At 43.1% G+C, this 25,581-nt stretch overlaps 2 protein-coding genes across 3 annotated transcripts in view; one reads left to right on the forward strand and one right to left on the reverse strand.

Annotated features, from left to right (window-relative positions):
• The window catches only part of esrrgb (estrogen-related receptor gamma b), a 27,905-nt gene extending 25,595 nt beyond the window's left edge, over positions 1-2,310 (forward strand). Inside the window, exon 8 of the mRNA XM_017714730.2 lies at positions 397-2,310. Within this exon, the coding sequence (XP_017570219.1) occupies positions 397-641 (245 nt within the window). The 3' untranslated portion in view covers positions 642-2,310. The remainder of the gene's footprint in view (positions 1-396) is intronic.
• An 11,529-nt stretch (positions 2,311-13,839) lies between these two features.
• On the reverse strand, positions 13,840-24,428 carry fam228a (family with sequence similarity 228 member A). Of its 2 annotated transcripts, XM_017714722.2 has the most exons (10): positions 24,291-24,428; positions 23,218-23,417; positions 23,035-23,120; positions 22,265-22,429; positions 20,054-20,131; positions 19,327-19,521; positions 18,419-18,499; positions 16,446-16,533; positions 16,274-16,340; positions 13,840-14,842 (listed from the first exon to the last, which is right to left on the reverse strand). In XM_017714722.2, the coding sequence occupies exons 2-10, from the start codon at positions 23,300-23,302 to the stop codon at positions 14,758-14,760; spliced, it is 930 nt and encodes a 309-aa protein (XP_017570211.1). In that variant the 5' UTR covers positions 23,303-23,417; positions 24,291-24,428; the 3' UTR covers positions 13,840-14,757. The 2 variants fall into 2 exon arrangements, with proteins under 2 accessions (XP_017570211.1, XP_037394057.1); XM_037538160.1 differs by lacking the exon at positions 19,327-19,521.
• Positions 24,429-25,581: the final 1,153 nt, after the last annotated feature.

Genomic DNA, 25,581 nt, shown 5'->3' on the forward strand with positions numbered 1-25,581 from the left:
ATTTCCAAATCAAACATTCAGAAAGATATTTTTTTAACATGTGCCCTCAGCAGCCGATGTGGAGTGACCACTCCTTCATATCTGTTCCAAACAGTGACCACACAAAAAATTCACACAAACCAAAGGAGGACATCCCTTATATACCTATAAACTCTGAGGTTTGTATATCAGGTATATAAGGGATATCTAATACCGTCAAAACCAAGGATGCTTCCAAATTACAACAGAACCATAAAACAGCCCCAGTTCTAAAAATACTCATTTGACTGTGACATTTTAAAGAATATCTTACCTAAATTAGATGGGCATTGGATCAGATTCAGCACGTCAATTTATTTTCTGCATCACTTTGTTCCACATTGGTTTATTTATATTAAAAAGTCCTCTCTCTCTCAGACTCTATGCACATAGAGGATATGGAGGCGGTTCAGAGGCTCCAGGACTGCGTGCATGAGGCCCTGCAGGACTATGAATGCACCCACCACGCGGAGGACCCTCGACGGGCCGGAAAGTTGATCATGACCCTCCCTCTGCTCCGGCAGACCGCCGCCAAGGCCGTCCAACACTTCTGCAGCATCAAGCAGGACGGACGAGTGCCCATGCACAAACTCTTCCTGGAGCTTCTAGAGGCCAACGCTTAACTGTCATAATGATCGGACCATCACTCTGAGGTGAAGCCCCCCACCAGACTTCTTTGAGGGAGGGGGTGACTAAACGCAAATCACAAATCCAACACTTATAATGAATGATGTTGGAGGAATGAAGGGGAAAAGGAAGATGTGACGAATGATCAAACATATGAACGTGATTTCTTGAAGGAACTACGCTTAAAACTTGAAGACATTCATTGTTTGTTCTCGCTGCAGTCACTGCTGCTCTTATTTAACATGAACATCTTTTCATTTTATTTTTGGTGCTTTAAAAAGGTGCTGGAGTGAATAAAAGAGCTGTGCTGAAAGTGAGGACAGGGAAGTCAGTCTTGCCAAAGAAGAGAAAAGCAGCCGCTGTAGAGCAAATCATCACTGTTAAAAGAAAACCTTGTGAAAAAACAGCTGCCCCGTACATTACGGGACCAACAGCAAAGGTCCAAAATTACTGGGGAAAAAAATCTTATTACAGTAACAGATCCGAAGTATAGGGATGCACCGGTATGGGAATTCTGGTCCAATGCTGATATATGATCGTTTTTGTGTACATATCTGTCAATAGCAATGCCAATATATACGCATTTGTGGAACTAAAGCTACCTAAATCAGCAACTGAATGTAATGTATACTTTAATAGCTTAAAAATGCAGTCATAATTAGTAATATATAATTAATATTTAATACCCTAAAAACCAAGGACGCTTCCAAATTACAAAAGAACCACAAAATAGCCCATAACCTGCGGCCCAGTCAAACTCTCAGCCAGCGGCCCGGTCAAACTCAACAGCCAAGGTATAGAGTATCTCAGCTAGTGGCCCAGTCAGACTCCACCACCAAGATATAGAGCCTCTCAGCCAAGGGGCCCACTGAAACTCCACAGACATGGTATTGAGTCTCTCAGCTAATGGCCCAGTCAAACTCCATTACCAAGACATAGAGCCTCTCAGCCAAGTGGTCCAGTCTAACTCCACAGCCGAGGTATATAGCCTCTCAGTCAGTGGCCCAATCAAACTCTGCAGCCAAGGTATAGAGCCTCTTAGCCAGTGGCCCAGTCAAACTCCATTGCCAAGATATAGAGCCTCTCAGCAAAGAGGCCCAGTCAAACTCAACAGCAGATGTATAGACTCTCAGCTAGTAGCAAAGTCAAACTTCACAGTGCAGCCATAGGACCTGTCAGCCAGCCAAGGTATACAGCATCTCACCTAGTGGCCCAGTCAAACTCTGCAGCCAAGGTATAGAGCCTCTCAGCCAGTGGCCCAGTCAAACTCCCCTGCCAAGTTGCAGTTATCTTCTGCAAGAGCCAAGTTATGCTGTTACAGAAGATAATAAATACATCAAATATCAATTTGAAATATCTGTAAAATCTAATCATGCCACCATTTATTTAACAATTATCTGCCAGTACCAGTATGATTCCTATATTAAAGTGCATCCCAAGCTCAGAACATTTTATCCGTCTCTGATGAAGTTACTGTTTTGGAGATACAAGGTTTTCTTAGGACAGTATGTCAATATTAAAACTAGCAGACCACTAAAAAACCTGGGGTGTCCAGTTTATTATTTAGGGTTATCTACCTGAAAAGTGCAACCTCATCTTCGGAGGTCAGTTTAAATACGAGCTCCAGCTTTTAACACCTGAACAACATCGTAGAGTCGGACACGCCGGCCGAAAGGGGGGGGTTGGGGTGGGGGGGGGGGGGTTCTGCATTTGTAATGCAGGTTCATCTGTTGTCCATGTGTTCAGAGTACTGCACTACTGATGTGAACCGAGCGAAGTTGGAAATTTTGGAGATCTTTATTTATTTGAGCTTTTTGATGTTTAAACTGTGTGGAAGAATATCAGGAATATGTGTTTTTGAATTTGTGTTTGTTTTCCTGGCAAAAATTGTACTAGATAATACTTCATCTGCTCAGGAAAAGCTCAAATTCAAGCTAACAGAACAGTTCCAGCAATAACACAAGATATGAATGAATAATGAACCTGTTTCTGAATATTTCTATCAAATGAATACATCACAAAATATCCACGTCTTTCTGTCTGACACACTGTAAATCTGTTCATCAGCATGAAACTCCCACCACCTCCACCTATCGTGGAGAGGAAACGCTCAGCTAGCTCCGAGATCTGAGATCCCTGTTTCCCTGAGTCCGCGAAGGAGGAAAACGTTGAAAGATTCCTCGTTTTCACTCTGACTTTATTGCTGAGGAAGCAAAGATGTGAAATGAATCATATTTTCTTGCCAATCTCGTCTTCTTTAGTAACTTTGTTATGCATATAACCGTATGCAAAAGTTTGTGCGCCCCCGGTCAAATTCTATGTTGTCATTGGTTTTCTGAGTGAAAATAAGCTGAACATCCTCTACAGGAAACCCAGTTCTGCACATTTTAGTGCACAGTTGCTGAATTTAACGTGTGAAACCTGAAACGTGGTCTGTGCAAAAGTTATGGCACATTATATATTTTTAAGTTTTATTTTTGTCCAACTTGTTCAACTCGGCAAATAAACAGAAATTGTGCACTAAAATTTGCATTTGGGTGTGCTAACTTCTTTACTATAATTATTTTTCTCTTCCAAAATCAACACAGCATGTCATTCAATGTTCAGATGTTTGCACACGAGCTAAAGTCAAGACGAATGCTGACCAGCTCAATTGCCTGACCGCTGTACATAAAGAAGCTTCCAGAAGCCGACAGCATCACAATGCCTCCTCATATTTAGCTCATTAACTCTGGGTCGGCTAAAAGTTCCTTCTGGTTCTTCTCACTGTGCTTTATTGCCGTGAATAAAGAAGCTCAGGCCACATGCACGGGATTCTCCACTCTTCCTGAACACAGATCTGTGACCTGATTGTTGCTGCTGAAAAGTTTCAGGGAACGAGCAATAGAATAAGAGCATGGACCAAACCAAAAATTCAGTCTGATATGCAAGTAGGAATTTAAATAGGTGCTTTACCTGTTGAAAGACAAAAAACAAGCGAACAAAATGCTTAGATAGAACCTCAATCCATCCATCCATCCATCCATCCATCCATCCATCCATCCATCCATCCATCCATCCATCCATCCATCCGTTATCTAAGCCGCTTCTCCCTCAGGGTGGGGCGGTCTGTGCTGGAGCCTATCCCAGCGGTCATCGGGCAGAAGGCAGCCTGGACAGGTCGCCAGTTTTTTATTTTTTATTTTTATTTTTACTTTTTTGCATCATTTGAAAAGGCCAGCTGCCCTTCATATTGTATGAACTTCTCATAACAAATGACTAAAATGACTATCGCACTACATTCGTTTATATTAAGGGCAGTTTCACCAGTTTTTCTAAATATCTGCTTAATTCAGTGGTTTTGATTTTAACAGAGAGGTTCAGAGGGTTTGGTGTGAAACGGTTCAGACCTCTTTACAGTGGTGGTGATGGGAACCAGACGTCACCATGACTACAACACAGATATAGACACTTTATTTACCATCCAGAACCACCAGAGAACCTACATGTTTTTTATATGTTGATTATGTTAAAATATGTCCTACAATGTCCCACATGTACTACTCCACTACAAACAGATATAAAATATATATTATTATATTATTTAGACCAAAACCCTTAAAAAAAACTATCATAAATTAATGTATCAGATATTGGGCAGCATATTCATAACCATTTATGTATGTAACAGCTTTGTGTGAGGGAGCTTTTAGAGGTGGGTGTCTGGTTCCTATCATCACCACCATTGTGGACAATTCTAACTGCAAGTTTCTCCAGATTGGAGCGTTTCACACCAAACTTAATTATGCAGAAAAAAAGTTCTTGAAGAATGCCTGTTCCCCTGCTCTGAAAATTTGCCATAAATCGTGATGGGCCAGGCTTGGAAAAGCATTAACAGTACAGTACAGTTGCGTTCGTATAATTGTGTTTATTAACTCAGTAACATAAATCAATATTAGGTCAGCGCTTACATTTCAAGACGTTTGATAAATATGTCCAAGATTTCTCATTTTAGCCAGATTAGTTAAGCCTAACTAAGCCTAAATAGAGGAGCACCCAGCCTAAGCCTAAGCCTAAATAGAGGAATAGCTAAAGGGCATTTCTATTGGGCAGTCCTCCTCGCTTTGGGCTTAAATTCCAGTTGACAATCCAGCTTCATTAAATTTCTCCGGTGTTTTTAATCAGCTTTAGGCCACAACTTCACACCCAAGAGACCTGTCATGCATTTTGAATGGTGCACCTTAATCGCGCGTGTCGTTTTACATGCTGAGTGAAGTCAAACCAGCATGTAAGAACCTACTGGTTACATTAATCCGGGATTATTTATTAGATAAACTGGGAATTTATTATTTAAATTTCCTTTAATCAGTCCAATATCTACGCTGAAAGCAAGTGCTGCTGAGACGACTTGCTGCATACCATGGTTGGAGTATCATGTCATGTTTTTGACATTTCTCAGTGTACTTGACTATTAACTGCGTGAGCCTTTCAGAAATTGGACTATTAGAAAACAAATCCACAGCGAATTTCTCAATTCATGGTTTGAAGCGGTTTTCGTGCTTTTCGGGGATTTTTTGAGACGCATATGAAGACACTGTAAGCAGTCAGGCATTGTAAGCGATATGTTCTGGCAATATGTGCATTGGCCACATAAATGCAATAACAGTTTTGGTTGGTTTGTTTGTTTGTTTGTGTTCAAATAAAAGATTTTAATTACAGAGATTTGTCTGAATACATTTCACATAAAAAGCATTAACACCTTAAACAGCGTTCTTCAATAAGTGCTCACTTAAAAAGATGGGTCTTCAAGTGTTCTTTACCCACGAAAATGGTTCTGTATAGAACCCTGACCTCTCAGAGAACCCTTCGCATGATTAAAGGGCCCTTTCCATCACGAAATGGTTCTTCAGGTTGATGGAGAATCCGCTGTAGATGGTTCTATAAACAGCCTCTTTGAGAAGCATTCTAAGTAGCACCAAAAAGGGTTCTATTGTGCCAAGCTTGGCATCATCACAATAGAAGAACCCCTTTTCAATCCTTTTCAAAGAGGTTCTACATAGAACCATCTAGAGCACATTCTCCATCAGTCTGAAGAACGCTTTCATGACGAAAAGGGTTCTTTAAATGTACATAGTTCTATACAGAGCCTTTTTGAAAAGGATTCTAAATAGCACCAAAAACCCACACCATATATATCCAACACTCCAACAGCATGCAGAGTTCATTCGTCTATAAACGCTAATTGAGAAGCATCAGTCGATACTCACTGGCCTGTAAAGAAGCAGAAGTGGCCTCATGTTTAAAAGAGAGATGGTCCCTGGGGTGGGCAGTGCTCAGAAAGACCGGCGGTCAGAAAGCTTTAAATGACGGGCTGAAGTCCCTCAGCGTCTATAAAGGGTACGGCGCGTTTCCTGTGGCCTGGTGAAGCTCAGATAAAGAGAGAGAGCACCAGGAAAGGGAAACAAGAACAAAAGGAGGTGTTTCCCATAGGATTTAGTCCATTAACAATTAACGGCACTCTTTAATGAAGAGTTGAACAAAGCTGGAGGGATCAGAGGCTTCCTGGTGGTCCAGGTCAGGCATACAGAGCTCATGGGCCTCTGATATAGATACACTACACTTCTAAAGGTCTTCACTCACCCATTTAAATCACTGAATTCAGTCCAGTCGTGAAATTTCCTCACTACTAAATATTCCACAGTCCACTGTCAGTGGGATTATAACAAAGTGGAAGCGATTGGGAACGACAGCAACTCAGCCACGAAGTGGTCGGCCATGTAAAATGACAGAGCGGGGTCAGCGGATGCTGAGGGGCATAGTGCGCAGAAGTCACCAACTTTCTGCAGAGTCAATCACTACAGACCTCCAAACTTCATGTGGCCTTCAGATCAGCTCAAGAACAGCGTAGAGAGCTTCATGGAATGGGTTTCCATGGCCGAGCGGCTGCATCCAAGCCTTACATCACCAAGTGCAAGAACCTTTTTTAGGACCTTTTTGAAAAGGTTTCTGCTACTGCTACAATGTCAAGCTTGTCACAGAAGAGGAACCCTATTTGGTGCTACAGCTCTTCAGGTTGATGGACAATGTGCTGTAGATGGTTCTTTACAGAACCTAATTGACAACGATTCTATATAGCACCAAAAGGTTCTTGCTACTGTTACGATGTCAAGCTCGTAACAGTAGCAGAACCCTTTTTGGTCCTGTACAGAACCATCTACAGCATGTTCTCCATCAACCTGAAGAACCATTTCACCATGCGAACTACTTAAGCATGAAATGGCTTTATATAGAGTTCATAGTTCTAAGTAGAACTACATCATGAAAGGGCTCTCAGACTGAAGGACCAATGTGCTATAGATGATTCTATACAGAACCTATTTGAAAAGGGTTCTGCTATTGTTATGATGTCAAGCTTATGGCAATAGAAGAACCCTTTCTTGTGCTACATAGAACCATATCTAAAACATTCTCAATTTGAAGAACAATTTTGGCATGCACAGAACCACTTGATCATGAAACGGAGTTATAAAGAGCTCCTAGTTTTAAATAGAACTATACTAAAGAACCCTTGAAGAACCATCTTCGTGTGTGGAACAGAGCTGTCCAAGGCCAGAGTAGGCCCTTGTTTCACTTGGCCGGACACAAGTGAACATAACCCCACCTCCTCACCAAACGAGAGAACAAACACACACTTATAATTCAAATAACTTATGACGTTCAGCACTGAGTAAGGACCCCAGCACAGTTCGGTGGTGCGGTGACGCAGCGCACCGTGAGCAAAGGGACAGTCATTTAATCAGTGTGATGCTTCAAAGTGATTCACCCTTCAAATTACTCAGCCATAATCAATAATCCTAATTTACCACTCTGTCAAACAGGGAGCCGATGGAGAGCAGCGCCCTAAAATCATCATTTCACAGTCTGTGAGTGTGAGGATGCGGCGTGAGGCCTAGAAGGATTCAGCAGTAAATTAAGCCGCTGCTGTAATTAATCGGGCTTGTTTGAGATTTGCTTACATGGTGAAAGTCCGTTCAAGGGTTGCTCACAGAATAACGAAGACCTGCAGTGGGATCACTGGAATGTGTAATGTGACCTGCTCCGAGATTCGCTCTGTGCATTTCTCACCCGCAGGATCTTCGGAGTCCAGCCACTCACTACTCCAAGCTCTGTTGACCAATCAGTGTCTCCGGGAGGACAACAGCAGGCAGGCGTTTTCTCTAAAGTCCACACATCAGCTTATTATTATTCTTATCGCTTCCGGAAAAAAAAAAACCTCCTATCGCCATTTTTCAGTTTTTGACGTGATTTGAAAACGCCTGCCGGCCTTTACGTTGTGTGTAACTTTCATGACGACTGCACCAAAAGAAACTGACACCCATCACTCAGCGGCTGCCAAATCAGTTTCTCATCAGGTGAGCCAGAAAAAGATTACGATCCGATAACTTCAATCCACAGACACGGTTTTTGGTCATTTGTGTAGATGAGAGTTGCAAAAGTTTGGGAACGCTCGATGCAGAAAAAGGACTGTTTTATTCTGGTTTTGTCGATAGGAATGATTCAGTTTCCTCAGACGGAGGCGCCGCAGTTGGCTGGTCCGCTTTACCTCGAGACCAAGTCCAAACGATGTTGAGTCCGAGAGGAGACTGAGACACGAGCACTACAACACTAATACACAGAGAAATTATAAAGGAGGAGACTGGTCCCTCACTGGAAAGCTTGTAACACTCTACATGGCGTCTGCTTACAGAGCAAGGCCTGCCTTTCAATAAAAAGAGCCAATCAACTCACTGGTGATGCCGTGAGCAGAGAAAGTGGCTGCTTCATTGTGGAGATCTGCACAAGCCAACCCAAAAAAGACGATTTCACACGTTACTATTTATGAGGTTTTTGTCAAACTTTGACGGTGAAATTCATGTTTTAGAATTGGTGGTTTGGAGACTGTGGCTCTGTCTAAAGGACAGGAGGCTGAGCTGGAGGTGGCGGAGATGAAGATGCTGAGATTTTCGTTGGGAGTGACAAGGATGGACAGGATTAGAAATGAGCAGATCAGAGGGACAGTGAAGGTGGAGCAGTTTGGAGATAAAGCCAGAGAGGCCAGGTTGAGATGGTTTGGACATGTGTTGAGGAGGAATAGTGGATATATTGGGCAAAGAATGTTGGAGATGGAGCTGCCGGGTAGAAGGAGAAGAGGTAGACCTCAGAGAAGGTTTATGGATGTAGTGAAGGTGGACATGGAGATGGTTGGTGGAAAAGTAGAGGAGGCAGTGGATAGGGCAAGATGGAGGCAGGTGATCCACTGTGGCGACCCCTAAACTAGTTTTGAGTATTTTGGTCTCTCCTCTGTCAAAGAGACAGGAGTCTGGGCTTGTAAGGCCAGTGGCATTGTCAAGATGACCATGGAGTGGACAAACTTTCCCATAAGGACTTTGCTGTAATGATACCTGCTGTACTGTAATGGCTACGAATCTCAGTGTTTAAGAGCTCCACAGAGCCTCGCATAAATCCCAGTGTTTGACAATAACAAAAACCTGGTTAAGCATGTTGCCTCACAGCTAGGAGGGTCTGGGTTCGATTCCCCGGCCGGGTGACCGGTGTCCTCTCTGTGTGGAGTTTGCATGTTCTCCCCGTGTCTGCATGGGTTTCCTCCGGGTTCTCCGGTTTCCTCCCACAGTCCAAAGACATGCAGTCAGGCCAATTGGACGTGCTAAATTGCCCCTAGGTGTGATTGACTCTGTCTGTCTGTCTGCCCTGCGATGGACTGGCGACCTGTCCAGGGTGTCCTGCCTTCCGCCCGATGACCGCTGGGATAGGCTCCAGCACCCCCCCACAACCCTGAAGCTTAGACAATGGATGGATGGATGGATGGTGAAGCATGTTATTCACTGCTTTAATTCGCTTAAAAAGATCAGCAGTGCTTTTTTAATCAGCTGGATCTCAGTGGTGGTGCAGTGGTGACTAATTTACAGGCTTCTACTGTTTTTATGGACAATAGGATGTCATACAGTATCAGAAACCACATAACCAACTTTGGGAAATGCCAACTAGTGTTCGTAAACGTCCACTTCTTGATAACATTAGCCAGTGCAAACTTCACTAGATGTGAGTTTGTGTGTGTGTGGTGTTCCAAGATGCCACGAAATGCCGAGCTCACAGACACTGAGTGCAACACGCTGATTTTTCTTCATAAACATGTGACATGAATGCTGATTAGGGCATTAAAGAATTAGCTGTTCAGCATTTTAATAAATTAAATCAACTTTTATTCGCTGCGCTGAAGCGGACATGGTGCTGAGGATGGCTGTTAAGAATGGAGAGCATCTCCTGCACTGATATATTACACAGTCAATTGTGGCAAAAAGTCTACCTATTTAATTGAATTTATTTTTAATCAGCATACTTCCAAAGATGTTGAATTCTGAAATTAAATCATGGTTAACCTCCCTAATTAAAGCTTTGATCAATTTTCTGGAAGTAAAAACACAAGCACATGCTTTTTTAGTCGGCAAACTGGAGTTGTCACAGATAGAGGTGGACAAAGTACACAAACCATGTACTGGAGTTAAAGTGGAGACCCCCAAGGTAAAATATTCCTCCAGTAAAAGTAGAAGTTCCTCCCTTTAGACCTCCACTTGAGTAAAAGTACTAAAGTATTTCCCTTCAAATGTACTTAAGTATAAAGTAAAAGTACTAAAAGAGGAATTCTGGCTCTGATGTCCTGTTATCATTTTTCTAACCAGACTGGCTTCATGAACTCATTTCAGGTGAAAGTCCTCCAGCGTCTCTCTTGGTAAACCAGTCTTTTAATAGAACGTCATTAATTAGTGACGCTGACGTCTATTAAAATGATCAGAAGCACAAAACACTGAAGGTAAACAGTTTCCATCAGGGAGAACCGAGTGGCTCTGAAATCACTTTTTACACACAAGCAAAGTTTCAGTTTCAGATTTATTTACAACTTAGTTCCAAGTTTAAGTTGAATAAAAACTGGCTTTAAACTCAGGATCACAGATGAGCTCCTTTACTATGTTGATCTGTAGGCGTCTGTTCATAAACATAAACCAGCCCAAACTCATTTACTATAAAATGAAATGGTGTTTGTAGAAATTCAGAAAAAAGCCGCGTCAGTCTCGACTGCATATGTGGACATATTTCTATATTGAGCTCTATTTACACAAAGTTAGGTTAGTTCATCATTTATGTTGAACAGACTCTCCCAAAGTTTTACGCTGCTGCGCTGACGTTGAACCGCGTGCTGCACTGGGTCGGTATGACCAACAGGTCAAAACCAGCTCTAAACAAAGTGACCGCTGGGCCCTGATTGGTGCTCTGGCTTTGCGCTTCTTTCGTTTTGACATGTGACGTTTTTATACACACAGAAACCAAAAGGAACGACAGATTTCTCAAAATGTAGGAGGGAAAAGTCGGATATTAGACTCTGAAATGTAGTGGAGTGAAAGGAGAAAGTCCAGAACGGAGAAACTTCAGTAAAATACTAAAGTATAGATAGACAAATAACTACTTAAGTAATTAATAAGTAAAGTAAGTACTAATTACATTTACTTCGTCACTGTCCACCACTGGTCACAGATCTCAGAAATTTGCCTGCGACTGGAAGTCAAGGCTTAAATGATGTAAATGATTTTAGTGACACACAACACAGCTGTAAATATCTCCATATTTATATCTTGTAAATACATAGTTTTTTATTTTGTTTCTATATTTATTTCACATACATATATACACATATATACAAACACATAGAACTGTGCACAACCCCTCCCCATTCTATTCTGTGTCATTTGTTTACATTGTGTGTTTGCACTGAGATGGAGTTGCTTTTAATCTCATTGTACTGTGTATAGTGACAATAAAGGCATTCTATTCTTCTATTCTATTCTATGTAGTGTGTACTTGGCTTAAAGGTGAACTCCACCGAGTATAATTGAGATGTTTGAGATGCAAAGTCATTCTGAGAGGTTTGATGTGAAATGGTTCATTGCAACCATGAATGTATTATATATATATATTTTTATTAGAGCCTTTAAGTATATGTATGTTACATTTCCAAACTTCCTAGGTCGTATGGAAGTTCCAATGGTAACCTAAAAGGAGGATCGGTGGGGCAGCGGCTGCTGACGCCCCAGCTGTTGCTCCACAAGGCCCCTACAGGAGGTCGGATTCTCTCCACTGACCTCTAGCCTTTTATTCATCAGGCCGGACACTTTTATTTTCCGTTCAAATAAAACTCCTGAGTCCTAAAACTCCATTGAGTTACTTGAGCTGAGCCTCTGACTGATTTTCACTAGAGGGCGCCAAAGATCACTTTTAAACCACCCACAGGTTTCTAAACATTTGGACCGTCATTGTTAAAATAACGAGCCTGAATTCATTTTACTACAAAGCCCAAGACCCATGGGTCAAGTCAGGCCTGTGAAATTATTTTAATTATTTATTAATATTAGCCCATTTTACCATGAGCTGCACTACAATCCCCAGAATGCACAGCAGTATGATGTGCACCCAAGGGACAGCAACATAAAATGAAAAGATGCCAGGTGTCTAGTTAGAAATTGACCATACAAAAATAGATGTATAAATACTTTTGAAAATATATATGAAAAAAGCCAAAAACATGCACTTTATTGTTTGATGCCTTCTGATATTTAATGTTAATTACAACTCAAACCATAATAAACCTTTAATATGGCAAAAGCGAGCAGGTATTGATACTCTGTGAAAATGCAGTTATGACTTGATAGCTTGTTTGCATGTTGAAATACAGTGGGTGTGAGTGTCTTACTGCATATGTACACGGTTAAGGCAAAGTCAGGTCCATACATTCAGTTCATATTTATTCATTCACCTTTGTTAAAACTATATACATAAAATAAAAAAGGTAATAAACACAAATAAATGCATTTTAGATATATATTTAACAAATACATTTTGCGGGGATTTTCATATATTACAAAACATTTATGTAATAACGTAATAAATACATTTGGAAGATACACTATGTTTCCAAAAGTTTTCAGTCACCCATCCAAATCACTGAATTCAGGTGTTCCGGTCACTTCCGTGGCCACAGGTGTATAAAGCCGAGCCCCTAGGCCTGCAGACTGCTTCTACAGACATTAGTGAAAGAATGGGTCACTCTCAGGAGCTCAGTGAATTCCAGTGTGGTACCGTGATCGGACGCCACCTGTGCAGCAAGTCCAGTCGTGAAATTTCCTCACTACTAAATATTCCACAGTCCACTGTCAGTGGGATTATAACAAAGTGGAAGCGACTGGGAACGACAGCAACTCAGCCACGAAGTGGTCGGCCACGTAAAATGACAGAGCGGTCAGCGGATGCTGAGGGGCATAGTGAGCAGAGGTCACCGACTTTCTGCAGAGTCAATCACTACAGACCTCCAAACTTCATGTGGCCTTCAGATCAGCTCAAGAACAGCGTAGAGAGCTTCATGGAATGGAGCGTGGAATGCAGTGGTGTACTTCATAAATGCGCTTCTGGAAGAAAATGGAAAATTCCCATAAACACACTCCTAAATCTTGTGGAAAGCCTGCCCAGAAGAGTTGAAGCTGTTATAGCTGCAAAGGGTGGGCCAACATCATATTAAACCCTATGGATTAAGAGCTGGATCTCACTCAGGTTCATATGCGTGTGAAGCCAGACGAGTGAGTACCTTTGGAAATATAGTGTATTTTTTCTACACGTGGCTGCTTTTCTTTTTCTATGGTCAAATATCTGTTTAAACCCTCAAGTGTAATAAAAACATTAATACTTTAATGTTTCTGAGTTAAACTTGAATCAAATTTATTTTAGAAGGTTTCTGCATTTGTGTTAATTTCAATGTTTTGTTAAAAAATGACTCAGAATTTACATGAAGTTTAATTAAATTTTATAGCTCAGTTAGGCCCAGTCCCATTGCTTATTTTCACCCCTACCCCTTGTTTTTGAGGGTCTCCTTGCCCCTTGGAACTGAGTTATAAGGGGCAGTAGTTGAGATCTTCCCTCTGAAATGAGCCCCTCTAATAAAAGAGCATCACTTCATTAACAGCTACCAGCGCCGCTCTGGAGGCGACCCTGCCCGTCTGCAGGGACAGCAGAGGAGGGGAAAGTCCAGCTCCTCACTGCTGGGCTTTAGTTACATTTAGGAGTCATACGCCTTCAAAGAGGAGGGCAATTATTTATTATCACCCCCCCTAATTCTTCAGTGATTCTCCAGGTTCTTGTTTGAATTTTCCCGTTCCACCTTAAATGGTGCAGCAGTTCTGATGCAAGAGATGTCAGAATGTAACTGCTACATCATTTAAGGTGGAACGGGAGATTTTACAAGCTACCTACCGAGATATCAGCATAACTACTAGTGATTTTTTAATGCTCGTTATGAAGAAAATGACCATAATACACTGAAACTAAGATCATTCTAACAGAGTAAATTCTCATATTTGTGGGTTTCTTTGGTCTCTTGTGCTCTGTCTTGTCAGACCCCCCCCCCCCATATCACTCTGGAGTCTCTCTCTAACCTCTGTTTGGAGGGCCACATAGTCCAAACACTTCGTCCCGCCCCTCTAATGCGACAGGAATGAAGAATCACACCACCCCTAGACATGAATGTCCAAAATAGAGGGGTTAGGGCGAAGTGGTAGGGGTGAGGGGTGAAATGGGATTGGACCCCAGCCATTCATCGCCAAGTCTGTGCAACCTCATCGAAGACCTGAACAGTTGTGGGGATGTATTTACAGACAAGATTTGGGTGACTATTGACTTCTAGTGTCAGCTACATTAGCCTCGTAGCTCAAGTGCTGAACTCAAGAAGCAAAATTTGGACATCAAACATGTCTTGGCTGACCGACTGCATCTGCAGTAAATGGAAAACGGTGTCGATTCGATTTTTTGCCGATTCGTTACTCTAAAGTGACGGTGTGTAGAGCATGTTTGATCTTTAGTAGACTGAGGAACGTTTTATCTAGTACCCTGACAAACACACACACACACACACACACACACTTGAAAGCTTTCCTCATTCATTTCTCAAAACTGAAAGAATGATACATGACACTGTAGGTCACAACTGGATTAAGAGGAAGTGGGTCAGGGTTTCGCAGAAGGTCATGTTAAACAGTGTCATGATGGACCAGTAGAGGACCAGCACTCAGGCTGGAAGCTCCGCCCCTCGGCCGTGGCCAGGTCAACAGTGCCTCGACTCACTCTGCGACAGAAAGAAGCCAAATTAAAACTTGTAATCGATTGAACACGTAACTGAAGAGATGCACCAAAATGAAAATTTCTGGCTGAAAACAAAACGGAAATTCACGACGCAGTCAGGTGAAAACCGAGACCTAAAGAAAATGTCTTTTGGGACAACATTTCTATTCTAGTTATGCTTTTCAATCCGTGTAATCATGCAGACGATGCTTCAAAGCTTCTACCTACCATGCTGGGAAGGAGATCTGAGAGAACTAGAGGACTAATTTCATTTTAAACAGTTTGCCAAATAAAGTTAAATATTAAACATCGTAAAATTACGGGAATATAAGACGTAATGGTTTCCAAAAGGCTTCTGAAGCTTAGATGGAAAACACCTAGTTTACAATAAATAAAGAACATCCGGTTTCCTCCCACAGTCCAAAGACATGCAGTCAGGCCAATTGGACGTGCTAAATTGCCCCTGGGTGTGAGTGACTGTCTGTGTCTGTCTGTCTGCCCTGCGATGGACTGGCGACCTGTCCAGGGTGTATCCTGCCTTCCGCCCGATGACCGCTGGGATAGGCTCCAGCACCCCCCACAACCCTGACGGACAAGCGGCTTAGAAAATGGATGGATGGATGGATGGAAGAACATGGACGTGACTTTGGAACTCCTGCCCAGCAGTGTCAGGTTTCTCCAGCAGGGGGCATGTAGATCACTTCAGTGTCCGTCATTTAAAGGGAAGAAAAGCCATAAACCTCAGGAGGACCTAATGAATCCATGCGTTTGCAGTAACACCTATTCGACCAGTGGTGATATTACAAAAAAATACCGATTAAATCATTTATAATTTATTGTTCATTTCCTTACATGCTTTTTAGCATTAACTGAAAGATCACAGAGTGCAGTTGCAGTTGACTGTGCTTGAGTGTTACTGATGATCAGCTGCTTGAATGCATCTGTGCTGACGGCGCAGGAGAGCGAAGAAACAGTGTTTTTAATGATTATTTCTCATTTTCAGTGTCATTCAGATCATTAGGTTTTGCGAGTCAACACTTTTTCCCTTTTGTTTCTTCATCGATGGTCCGTTTCTGACCACAGAGCTGCTTTTGTGTGGACACTTTTGAGTGGTGGACCTCTCTGAACTTGGCAGAAACACTAACCCAGCAACACTGCTCTGCCTGAAACAGCGCCACACACACAACTATGTCGGTATCACTATGCAAAGAATGGTCCAACACCCAAATAACATCTAGTCAGTAGTGGTCTCGTGGTGGTCCCTTTCTATTGACGCTAAGGGCAGAGCAGGGCTGATAAAGTGCGCAGCAACAGATGGGCTACATCTGTAACTGTAAACCTACAAAATGCACTTATATGGTAGGTGTTTCTGATAAAATGGCCAATGTGTGTAGATACAAGGTAGTACTAAATGGTCTTCCTACAGTTTCCCTACCTGCTGGCTCTCTGCAGGCAGCTCCCATCCCTGCCTTCCTCCTGCCGCTGACATTCATTCGCTTGCCCTATTGTGCACAGAACAATGGTTACACAAAGTCCACACTGCATCCCAAAGCTAACAAAAGTGCAGCATTAATTAATGTAAAGGGCTGTAGGACACGTTTTGAAACCTGTCTGGCAGCGAAGGATGGTCCTCTTTTCGTTCATTCTTGCACGGGCCTGGAGGGAGAGCGGGTCCTTCAAGGGAAGGGTGCTGACCTGGAGGACCATTGGATGCTTTCATTTAAGTCAATTAAAGTCAAACTTGTATGATCTCCATTCACTAAACATGATCATAAGGTCACAATGCCCAACGCCAAACTTTGGCTAGATGGGTGAAAATCCCCCCACATTGGGCTGTGGAGCAGATCGGTGTTCTCTGGGGTGATGGATCCAGAAGTGATCATCCAACATCAGGACCTGACCTCACTAATGCTCAATCAAACCCTCACAGCGATGTTTCAACATCTAGTGTAAAGCCTTCCCAGAAGAGTCGAGGCTGCTACTGCAGCAAAGGGTGACAAAGTCCCTATTTGAAATCCTTCATTTCATAAGAAATGCTGGATGAACTGGTCTCTACTGTTGGCCTACGTTCCCTGGAGCACTGTGATGCACTTTACTCAAACATTAACTACTCAAACATTAAGTACAACAGACAATAACTTAAGCCCTTATTTGGACAGTTTTCCATGGTGAGGTGGGCGATGCCGACAGACCACAATGTTGATCGATTGGGATAGAATAAGAAATCTGTGTGTAAATGATAGAAACAGGGTGGCTACTTAATCTACGTACCGACTTCACTCACAGAAAAGAGTAGAATACATCAAAACATTTACCTTAGCCCTTATTTTGCTCAGCCTAACCCAGGGGTCGCAACCCAAATGCTACGAAAAGCCGTTTTGTCCTTTCAAGAAAAATCAAACCACTTTTGGAGCCACAACACTATGTCCACTTTAGCATCTTGGCTGTAAAAATGTCTCGGTATGTGCTGATGTACCAGTACAGGGTAAAAAATATATATAAAATATAAACAAAAAGGCCGACTTACTTTTCTCTGCTTTAAGCTTTAGCTACAGCCGCTTTTCTCGCATCTCCGGCAGGAAACTTTTCCACAAAAGTAAAAGAGTTTCATGTTGCAGAGATCAGGAGACATATCAAGAAACCAGCTGGAGTGATTATAAGTGCAAGTATAGAATGGGGAGCATCAGAACGGGGAAGAAAGGGGATTTAAGGGGCTTTGAACGTGGTGTGGCTGTTGGTGCCAGACGGGCTGGTCTGAGTATTTCAGAAACTGCTGATCTGCTGGGATTTTCACGCACAACCATCTCTAGGGTTTACAGAGAACGGTCAGAAAAAGAGGAAACATCCAGTGAGCGGTCAGTTGTGTGGACGAAAATGCCTTGTTGATGTGAGAGGTCAGAGGAGAATGGGCAGACTGGTTCCAGATGATAGAAAGACAGCAGGAACTCAAATAACCAACCAGAATCTCTGAGGAACGTTTCCAACACCTTGTTGAAAGTCTGCCACGAAGAATTAAGACAGTTCTGAAGGAAAAAGGGGGTCCAGCCTTTTACCATCAAACCTACCTAATAAAGTGGCCGTTGAGTGTGTGTGTGTGTGTGTGTGTGTGTGTGTGTATGAATATATATATATATTTAGAGCTACTGTTGAACTGCAACATTATATACTGGCTCAATTTTAGCCACAAAGAACAAAAGTAAAGTATTCCACCGAATAAGCTAAAATGTTTACATATAGATTTGCACAGGATTACTGCTCTTGTTCTAGAAGGTAAAAAGATCCGGAATCTTTACTGACGCAGGAGTGCGCAGTCAGTAAAAATGATTGACATGTCATATTCAGACGGGACTAAAATCCCAGAACTTTACATCACCCACCTCATCATGTAAAACTAATCCAGTCTGAATAGGGCTTTAGAAAGACAGCAGGACAGAGTGGTTACACGTACAGTCCAGCTATGACTATTAGTGTTTAACATCGCAGTGTAAACTAGAACCGCTTTGTTTTTGGTGAATTTGTCTTTATCCCTGTTCCCATGCTAATATACACCACTAGGAAATGCATTTTATTTCAGCCTCACCTGAAAAGAGTGTGGCCTGCTAAGGTGGAGCAGGAAAGGCTCGTATTCCTGAGGATCGTATGTCTCCAAAGACACGAATCCCTGCAAAACATACCACTTGAGGTTAGTATATCACAGGCAGGGCTTCATATCAGTGCTATGACTGATAATAATAATAATAATAATAATAATAATAATGTTACATTTATATAGCGCCTTTCACAAACCCAAGGTCGCTTCACAGAGCATGGGGGGGGGGGATACGTAGCGGAGGAGGACGAAAAATGTGTATTAAAGAGAAAAGTCTTTAAGTCAGCTTTAAAAGAGGAAAAAGAAGAGCAGCCCCGGAAGGAAAGTGGAAAGTCTGGTGTGTGGAACAGCAAGTAAGTTATTGCAAGAAGACCTGAGAGAGCGAGAGGGAGTGTAAGAGGTCAGCAGTTCTCTGGTTATGCAGGACTTTGAAAGTGAGTAGTAAGATTTTAAACTTCATTCGGGACGGGACCGGCAGCCAGTGTAGCTGGGAGAGAACGGGGGTGATATGAGCTGAACGCTTAGTGTGGCTGAGCACTCCAGCCACAGAGCTCTGAGTGTCCTGTAGCGTTTGGACAGACTTTAGAGGGAGACCAGCAAAGAGGGAGTTACAGTAGTGAATGCGGGACACAATGAAGGCCTGAACCAGAGTTGTGGCATCTTTATCGGTCAGGAACGATAAAGGAGCAATGTTACGTAAGTGGAAGAACGCAGGCTTAGTGAGGAACTTGATATGCAGATCAAAACTCAACGATTGTCTGTACAATGGACAAAACAGAGGAAAACCATCCCAAGTATACTCAGTACAGAAAATCCCATGCATATTCATTTATCACAGCGTTATAGGGCAGAATCGAGCCAAACACTGCAGCTCGTCTCTCAACTGTGACAGGGAGCACCTTAGCATTGCCGTAGTTAATGTAATGTTCAAGCATCATCCTCATTGGCTCCGCCGCCTCACAGCAGCAGCGGGCGAAGTGCTGCTCGACGCTTCGCTGTATCGGCTGCCACACGCACTGTGTCCAGCGCCTGTGCAGGAGCTCACGCTTCCTCAAAGCCGCTGAGTCCCTGTGATCCAAGTACAGTTCCAGGTCCTACGCACATAAACAATAAAGGTGCTGATCCGGGATCAGATTTTACACGTAATATTCTTCTGAACACCATGGCATGGACACAACAGGGCAGATCCAACATCACACATGATACTGCGAGAACCTTCACATGGCTTATATGGTACTTATATGGTAAAACTTGACACATTTTTCCCCCTTATTAACCCAAATTCACCCCCAACCCAGACAAAATTCGGACTTCAAGAAGCTGCTATTACTGCTTCAATCTTGGTCAGTCAACAGCATAATCAAGTCTGTTAGAGATACTAAACAACTCAAGATGCAGTACGATTTGGTGAAGATTTAGGTGTGCAGTTAGTTGGTGGGGTAAAAACATCCACTGCTTGTTAGTTACATGAGCCTCGCAGCTCCAGCGCTAAAACGAAAGACAGAAACTTAAAGACACTAAACGTGCCTTGATTGATGAACTTCATATGCCACAGTCATTTCTTTGAGCTTTAATGGTTCATATGAGCCAGAAGTGTCCCACAGCCGTCTTCCTCCAGATACACACCTTGATGAATCCATTCTCTGTGTCCAGCAGCGGCTGTGTGATGGCGTCAGCCTCCTGTTGTTCAGAGAGAAGCTGCTCCTGGAACAGAAAAGCTGAGTTAAGTGTCTCTTACAAAGTTTGCATGTTTACAAAAAAGGCTATTTTAGCTTATAATTAAATTGTGTGGCTATTCTTGTACATTATCAGGATAAAAAATTCTGGATCCTGAGATCAGGTTTAGGTCTGGAAAATACTGATTACATTCACTACATTACCAAAAGTATTCACTCACCCATCCCCATCCAAATCACTGAATTCAGGTGTTCCAGTCACTTCCATGGCCACAGGTGTATAAAGCCGAGCCCCTAGGCCTGCAGACTGCTTCTACAGACATTAGTGAAAGAATGGGTCGCTCTCAGGAACTCAGTGAATTCCAGCGTGGTGCCGTGATCGGACGCCACCTGTGCAGCAAGTCCAGTCGTGAAATCTCCTCACTACTAAATATTCCACAGTCAACTGTCAGTGGGATTATAACAAAGTGGAAGTGATTGGGAACGACAGCAACTCAGCCACAAAGTGGTCGGCCACGTAAAATGACAGAGTGGTCAGCGGATGCTGAGGGGCATAGTGCGCAGAGGTCACTGACTTTCTGCAGAGTCAATCACTACAGACCTCCAAACTTCCTGTGGCCTTCAGATCAGCTCAAGAACAGCGTAGAGAGCTTCATGGAATGGGTTTCCATGGCCGAGCAGCTGCATCCAAGCCTTACATCACCAAGCGCAGTGCAAAGCGTGGAATGCAGTGGAGTAAAGCGCCGCCACTGGACTCTAGAGCAGTGGAGACGTGTTCTCTGGAGTGACCAATCACGCTTCTCCGTCTGGAAATCCAATGGACGAGTCTGGGTTTGGCAGTTGCCAGGAGACGGTACTTGTCTGACTGCATTGTGCCGAGTGTAAAGTTTGGTGGAGGGGGGATCATGGTGTGGGGTTGTGTTTCAGGAGTTGGGCTCGTCCCCTTAGTTCCAGTGAAAGGAACCCTTAAAGCTTCAGCACCAAGAGATTTTGGACAATTTCATGCTCCCAATTTTGTGGGAACAGTTTGGGGACGGCCCCTTCCTGTTCCAACATGACTGCACACCAGTGCACAAAGCAGGTCCATAAAGATGTGGATGAGCAAGTTTGGTGTTGAAGAACTTGACTGGCCTGCACAGAGTCCTGACCTCAACCCCATAGAACACCTTAGGGATGAATTAGAGTGGAGACTGTGAGCCAGACCTTCTCGTCCAACATCAGCATCTGACCTCACAAATGCGCTTCTGGAAGAACGGTCAGAAATTCCCATAAACACTCCTAACCCTTGTGGAAAGCCTTCCCAGAAGAGTTGAAGCTGCAAATTATAAGCTGTTAATTATAAGCTGTTATAGCTATGGATTAAGAATAGGCCGACATCATATTAAACCCTATGGATTAAGAATGGGATGTCATTCAAGTTCATAGGCATGTGAAGCCAGACGAGCGAATACTTTCGGAAATATAGTGTATGTGCTTATGTAACCAGTTAAGAGTCAGAGAACACCCTTCATTTCTTTAATTTCAAAATTACACAGGAGCCTCAAATAAACAAACTTTCAAAAGCTTGCATATTTAGCACGTCCACTCTTTGCCTTATTACAGCTTCCCTTCTAAAAAAAATGCGCAAAAATAGTTTTCCACACCTCCAAAGTTCAGTCTGAGAAGCTGGCTGACCATTTTCTGAAGTAATCAAACCCATTCAGTGGTGTTGAGGTCTGGACTCTGGGGCGGTCAGTCCATTGTCCAGCTTCTTTGTTTGATGTGTCCGTCTCCTTTTCTCAGCGAGGTTCTTCTTGATCAACTACACGTCCTTTCAGACCCACAGCGCTGAGTGGTCTTCTCATAGTGGAAGGACGGACAGAAGCACCTGTGGATGTTTTCAGACCTGAAGCAGCTTGATCTTCTCCTCAGAGATCAAAGCTTTAACTGCTGTTTATCTGATGGGGGCAGTTTTGGTGTCTACCAGCTCTTCCAGGTGGTTGTTAGGAGCCCCATTTTCTAATTTTTCGAAATTTCCAGTTTTCAAAATTGCTGTTTTTGTGCAAATGGATTATCTTATATCTAAACTCCTAAATTAAGGGTGGTCTCTGACTCTTGCACAGTACTGCATGCAACATTATTTCGACATATAGGTATTTATATGCATTTATATGTTTAATACCTGTAACTGTGTTATTGAGCAGGGAGAGAGCGTACGTGGCATGTCAGCTGTTGTTTTTGATTGCGTAACAACTCTGGTTGGTCTCTGTGTTGCACTCCTGATGAACTGGTACCTTCGATCTGTCCTTCCCACTGATAATGACCTCGGCCAAACACCTCTAGGTGACTGAAGAAAGAAAAGGGATTGGCGTCACTTGATACAGCAGCAGTACTTAGGCTTTTACATAACTTAAGGTGGCATGCGCCCGCCCCTCGGGCCCTGGCAGTGACGGCCCCGAACACCCAGCGGCGATGAACTTCGCCCGAGCTCCCTGGACTGACGCAAGTTACGAGGGTGATGGTGGGAGGAGGAGAACGAGGACGCTGGTGCCGGCCACGAGCTCCGCCGCATGGGCCCCACCCCCTGTTACGCAGCGAGGCTGTTTCACTACACCTCACGTTTGACCCAGGTGGCCGAGCTGCCAGCTGGGGGGCGGTAACGGGGAGGTGGAGCGGCGAGCGAGCTCCTCCCTCTGGTGCCTCTCGTGGCCGGCACCAGTGTCCTCCTCCTCTGTCCGGGGAGCTGGGGCTTTGCGCTCCGCCCTCTCCACACTTGTAGCTCTCTCCATGGTGTCCTCGCCAAGGTTCATCGCCGCTGGGCGTTCCTGCCAGCTCTCGCGGCCGTCATCGTCAGGGCCCGAGGGGTGGGCTCATGCCACACTTACATACTTAACATTTATATGATGTTGTCCAGAACAGATTAAAAAACAAGCCTAAATGGGAGGCTCTCACCGTAGCTTGGAGTAGATGAGGTGGGACAGGTTTGTGGAGGAATATCACCCCAGAATCACATCCTTTCCTGACTTTGAACGGCATACCTGAAACAGAAACATCAGGAGCCAAATGAAGGCATATTACTACCTGCGCTACAATACAGGGTAGAGATCTAAGAAGGTTCAAGGTGAGTCATTTTACCCCACAGATTAGCGCTGCTCTTCTCCACCAGTTGTGCGGTCCACCTGCCCTGCACAGCCTGGTCATTCTCCTGCACCTGAGTCATTGGCACAGCCTTGGGTTGCGCTACCTGAGCCGTTTAGCTGTCCTGGAAACCGTCTGGAGAAGCAGGTTGAGCAGGTGTCACATTGCCCTGGTCAGCTTGCTAAAGTCCTCCCAGCCTATGAAAGAAGTTTTTCCTCTTAAACATGGTTTCTGCCCTACGGTAACTACCTTGGTAGGAGAAAACACCTGGAGTGCAGGCCAAATATCAACTGTTTCTAATTATAAGATTACTATAAGACTTCTCAACCTATTTCTTTGCCATTTTCATTTATTTTAGGTGGTCTTATCGATCGATTTTAGCAAGAAGCAATGCCTAATATGTGTAAAAGTGCCTAGAAATTGGTTGAATAGTCTCATATCAAACTATAACTAGATACAGTGGCCCTGAATCACATGTGTGACAGATGTATGCAGTTTACTGTCCCATGGTATTTTATTCAGACCACTTCAAGACTCGGTCCCTCGGTTTTTGGAAAAGTATTATTTCAAAATATTAGCGTGACTGTTACTGTATGCGCAGGTTTGCGTCCAGGATGAGGTCATGGCCCCAAAAATGAACAGATGTTCACTGACACAATAAAGAAATAAATACATTCATACATAAATAGTCCGTTTCTTTGACGTGCCCACGTCTTTACAGTATCTCAGGGCTGTCTGGTTGGAGTTCTTCTCCACTTTTCCACACCCAGACTCCACCACCAGTTTGAAGATGTTGTAAAAGACGATGTTTACATTAGCTTCTTGTTCCAATTCTCCCGTTCCACCTTAAATGCTGCTGCGGCAGGATTGTAACCGCTGCACCATTTAAGGTGGAACGGGGGAATTCGAACAAGAAGCTGGAGGATTCATTCATAAAGTGTTTTTATGAAGTAGCCCGTGTTTAATAGTGGTTGAATACCCGTTTATGCCCCACTTTAGGGAGAAACAGCAGCCACACGGTGTAAATAAAACAACTTTAAATCGCTTTTTATTAACCGACGTTTACTCACTGAGCCACTCCGCGTCCTCGCTCCCAGTTCCTCTCACGGTCCGTTGCCATGGCACCGTCTTGAACTAAGCCAGTTGGGAATGTTTTGGCTTCTAACGAAATAATAGATTAGAAAACTTGGTACAACTTGAATTTTGGCTCATTTTTGTGACAGGATTTTTTTATTTTTCAAATCCTTTCCCCCCAAAAAATTAACGTAAGAGCGCCGTATTCAGTACAGCTCTTCGGCACTTTCCGCGCTTCAGTAGTTATTGCGGAAACACCCGAAGTCAAACGGGGTGTAATGATTGGTTGGACTCAGCAAAATCTGCCCAGCAACCAAGACGCATTTTGATTGGTCACATTTGGGCCAATAGTTTTAAATAAGAAAAAAAAAACATTTATGAAATTTATATTTTATGAAATTAGATAAAAAAAAACTTAAAATAAAATTCAGGGAAAACGCTGCACGGAAAACCTTTTCTGTGGAATTCCGTGCAGCGCTATCCCTGCATTTTATTTTACGTTTTTTGAAATCTAATTGCATAAAAATATACATTAACCGACTATACTGATTATAAAAGTGAATTAATATAAACAATATGTGCAGTGAATGAGACTACTATGCAAAAAAGAGCCCAGTAAAGTGAGTCAGTGGTGAAAGGGGTCTGCTGGGGTCCCTGAGCTGATGGTGTAAACTGAGATAAACAGCTTGGTATTAAACGTACTGTGTTTCATGGTTATAATCCATTGTTTAATATTTGTTTAAGTTGTAAATATGATGTTTAAACGAGCTAAAACTGGACCTGAAAGTTTTCCCCACCCTAGTCGGTCGCTATTTGCACAGATTTGATCTCCAAACCCAGAATTGATGGTCCTGCCAACGATTTGATGGAAAAAAGGATATATGACAATGTCTCAGATGTATCGTTGACAAATGTCAAGAAAGTGTTTTTTATTACACAAACAGGAAAACCTGCAAGTGTACGGAATACTGAAGTGTACGGAATACGGTGATCTTGCGTTAAATGGGCATTTGCTTGGACAGACAGAGCCATCAAAACCAAAAGGTTGACTTGTTTTAATGGTTTAGCTGGTCGACCAGAATGACCACCATGACCATAACCAAGTTGGACAACCAGTATGACCAAGTTGGACCAAGTCGGTTGATCAATGTAGCTCAACACAGCTGGTCAACCATCATAACCAAGTTGGTCGATCAGCATGGACAGCATGACCAAGTTTGTCAAGTAGCATAACCCCCTTGATCAAGTTGGTTGACCAGCATAACCAGTGAGCCCAAGGTAGACAAT

This window comes from Pygocentrus nattereri, chromosome 4, assembly GCF_015220715.1.
Source record: "Pygocentrus nattereri isolate fPygNat1 chromosome 4, fPygNat1.pri, whole genome shotgun sequence".
NCBI classification, from domain to species: Eukaryota; Metazoa; Chordata; class Actinopteri; order Characiformes; family Serrasalmidae; genus Pygocentrus; species Pygocentrus nattereri.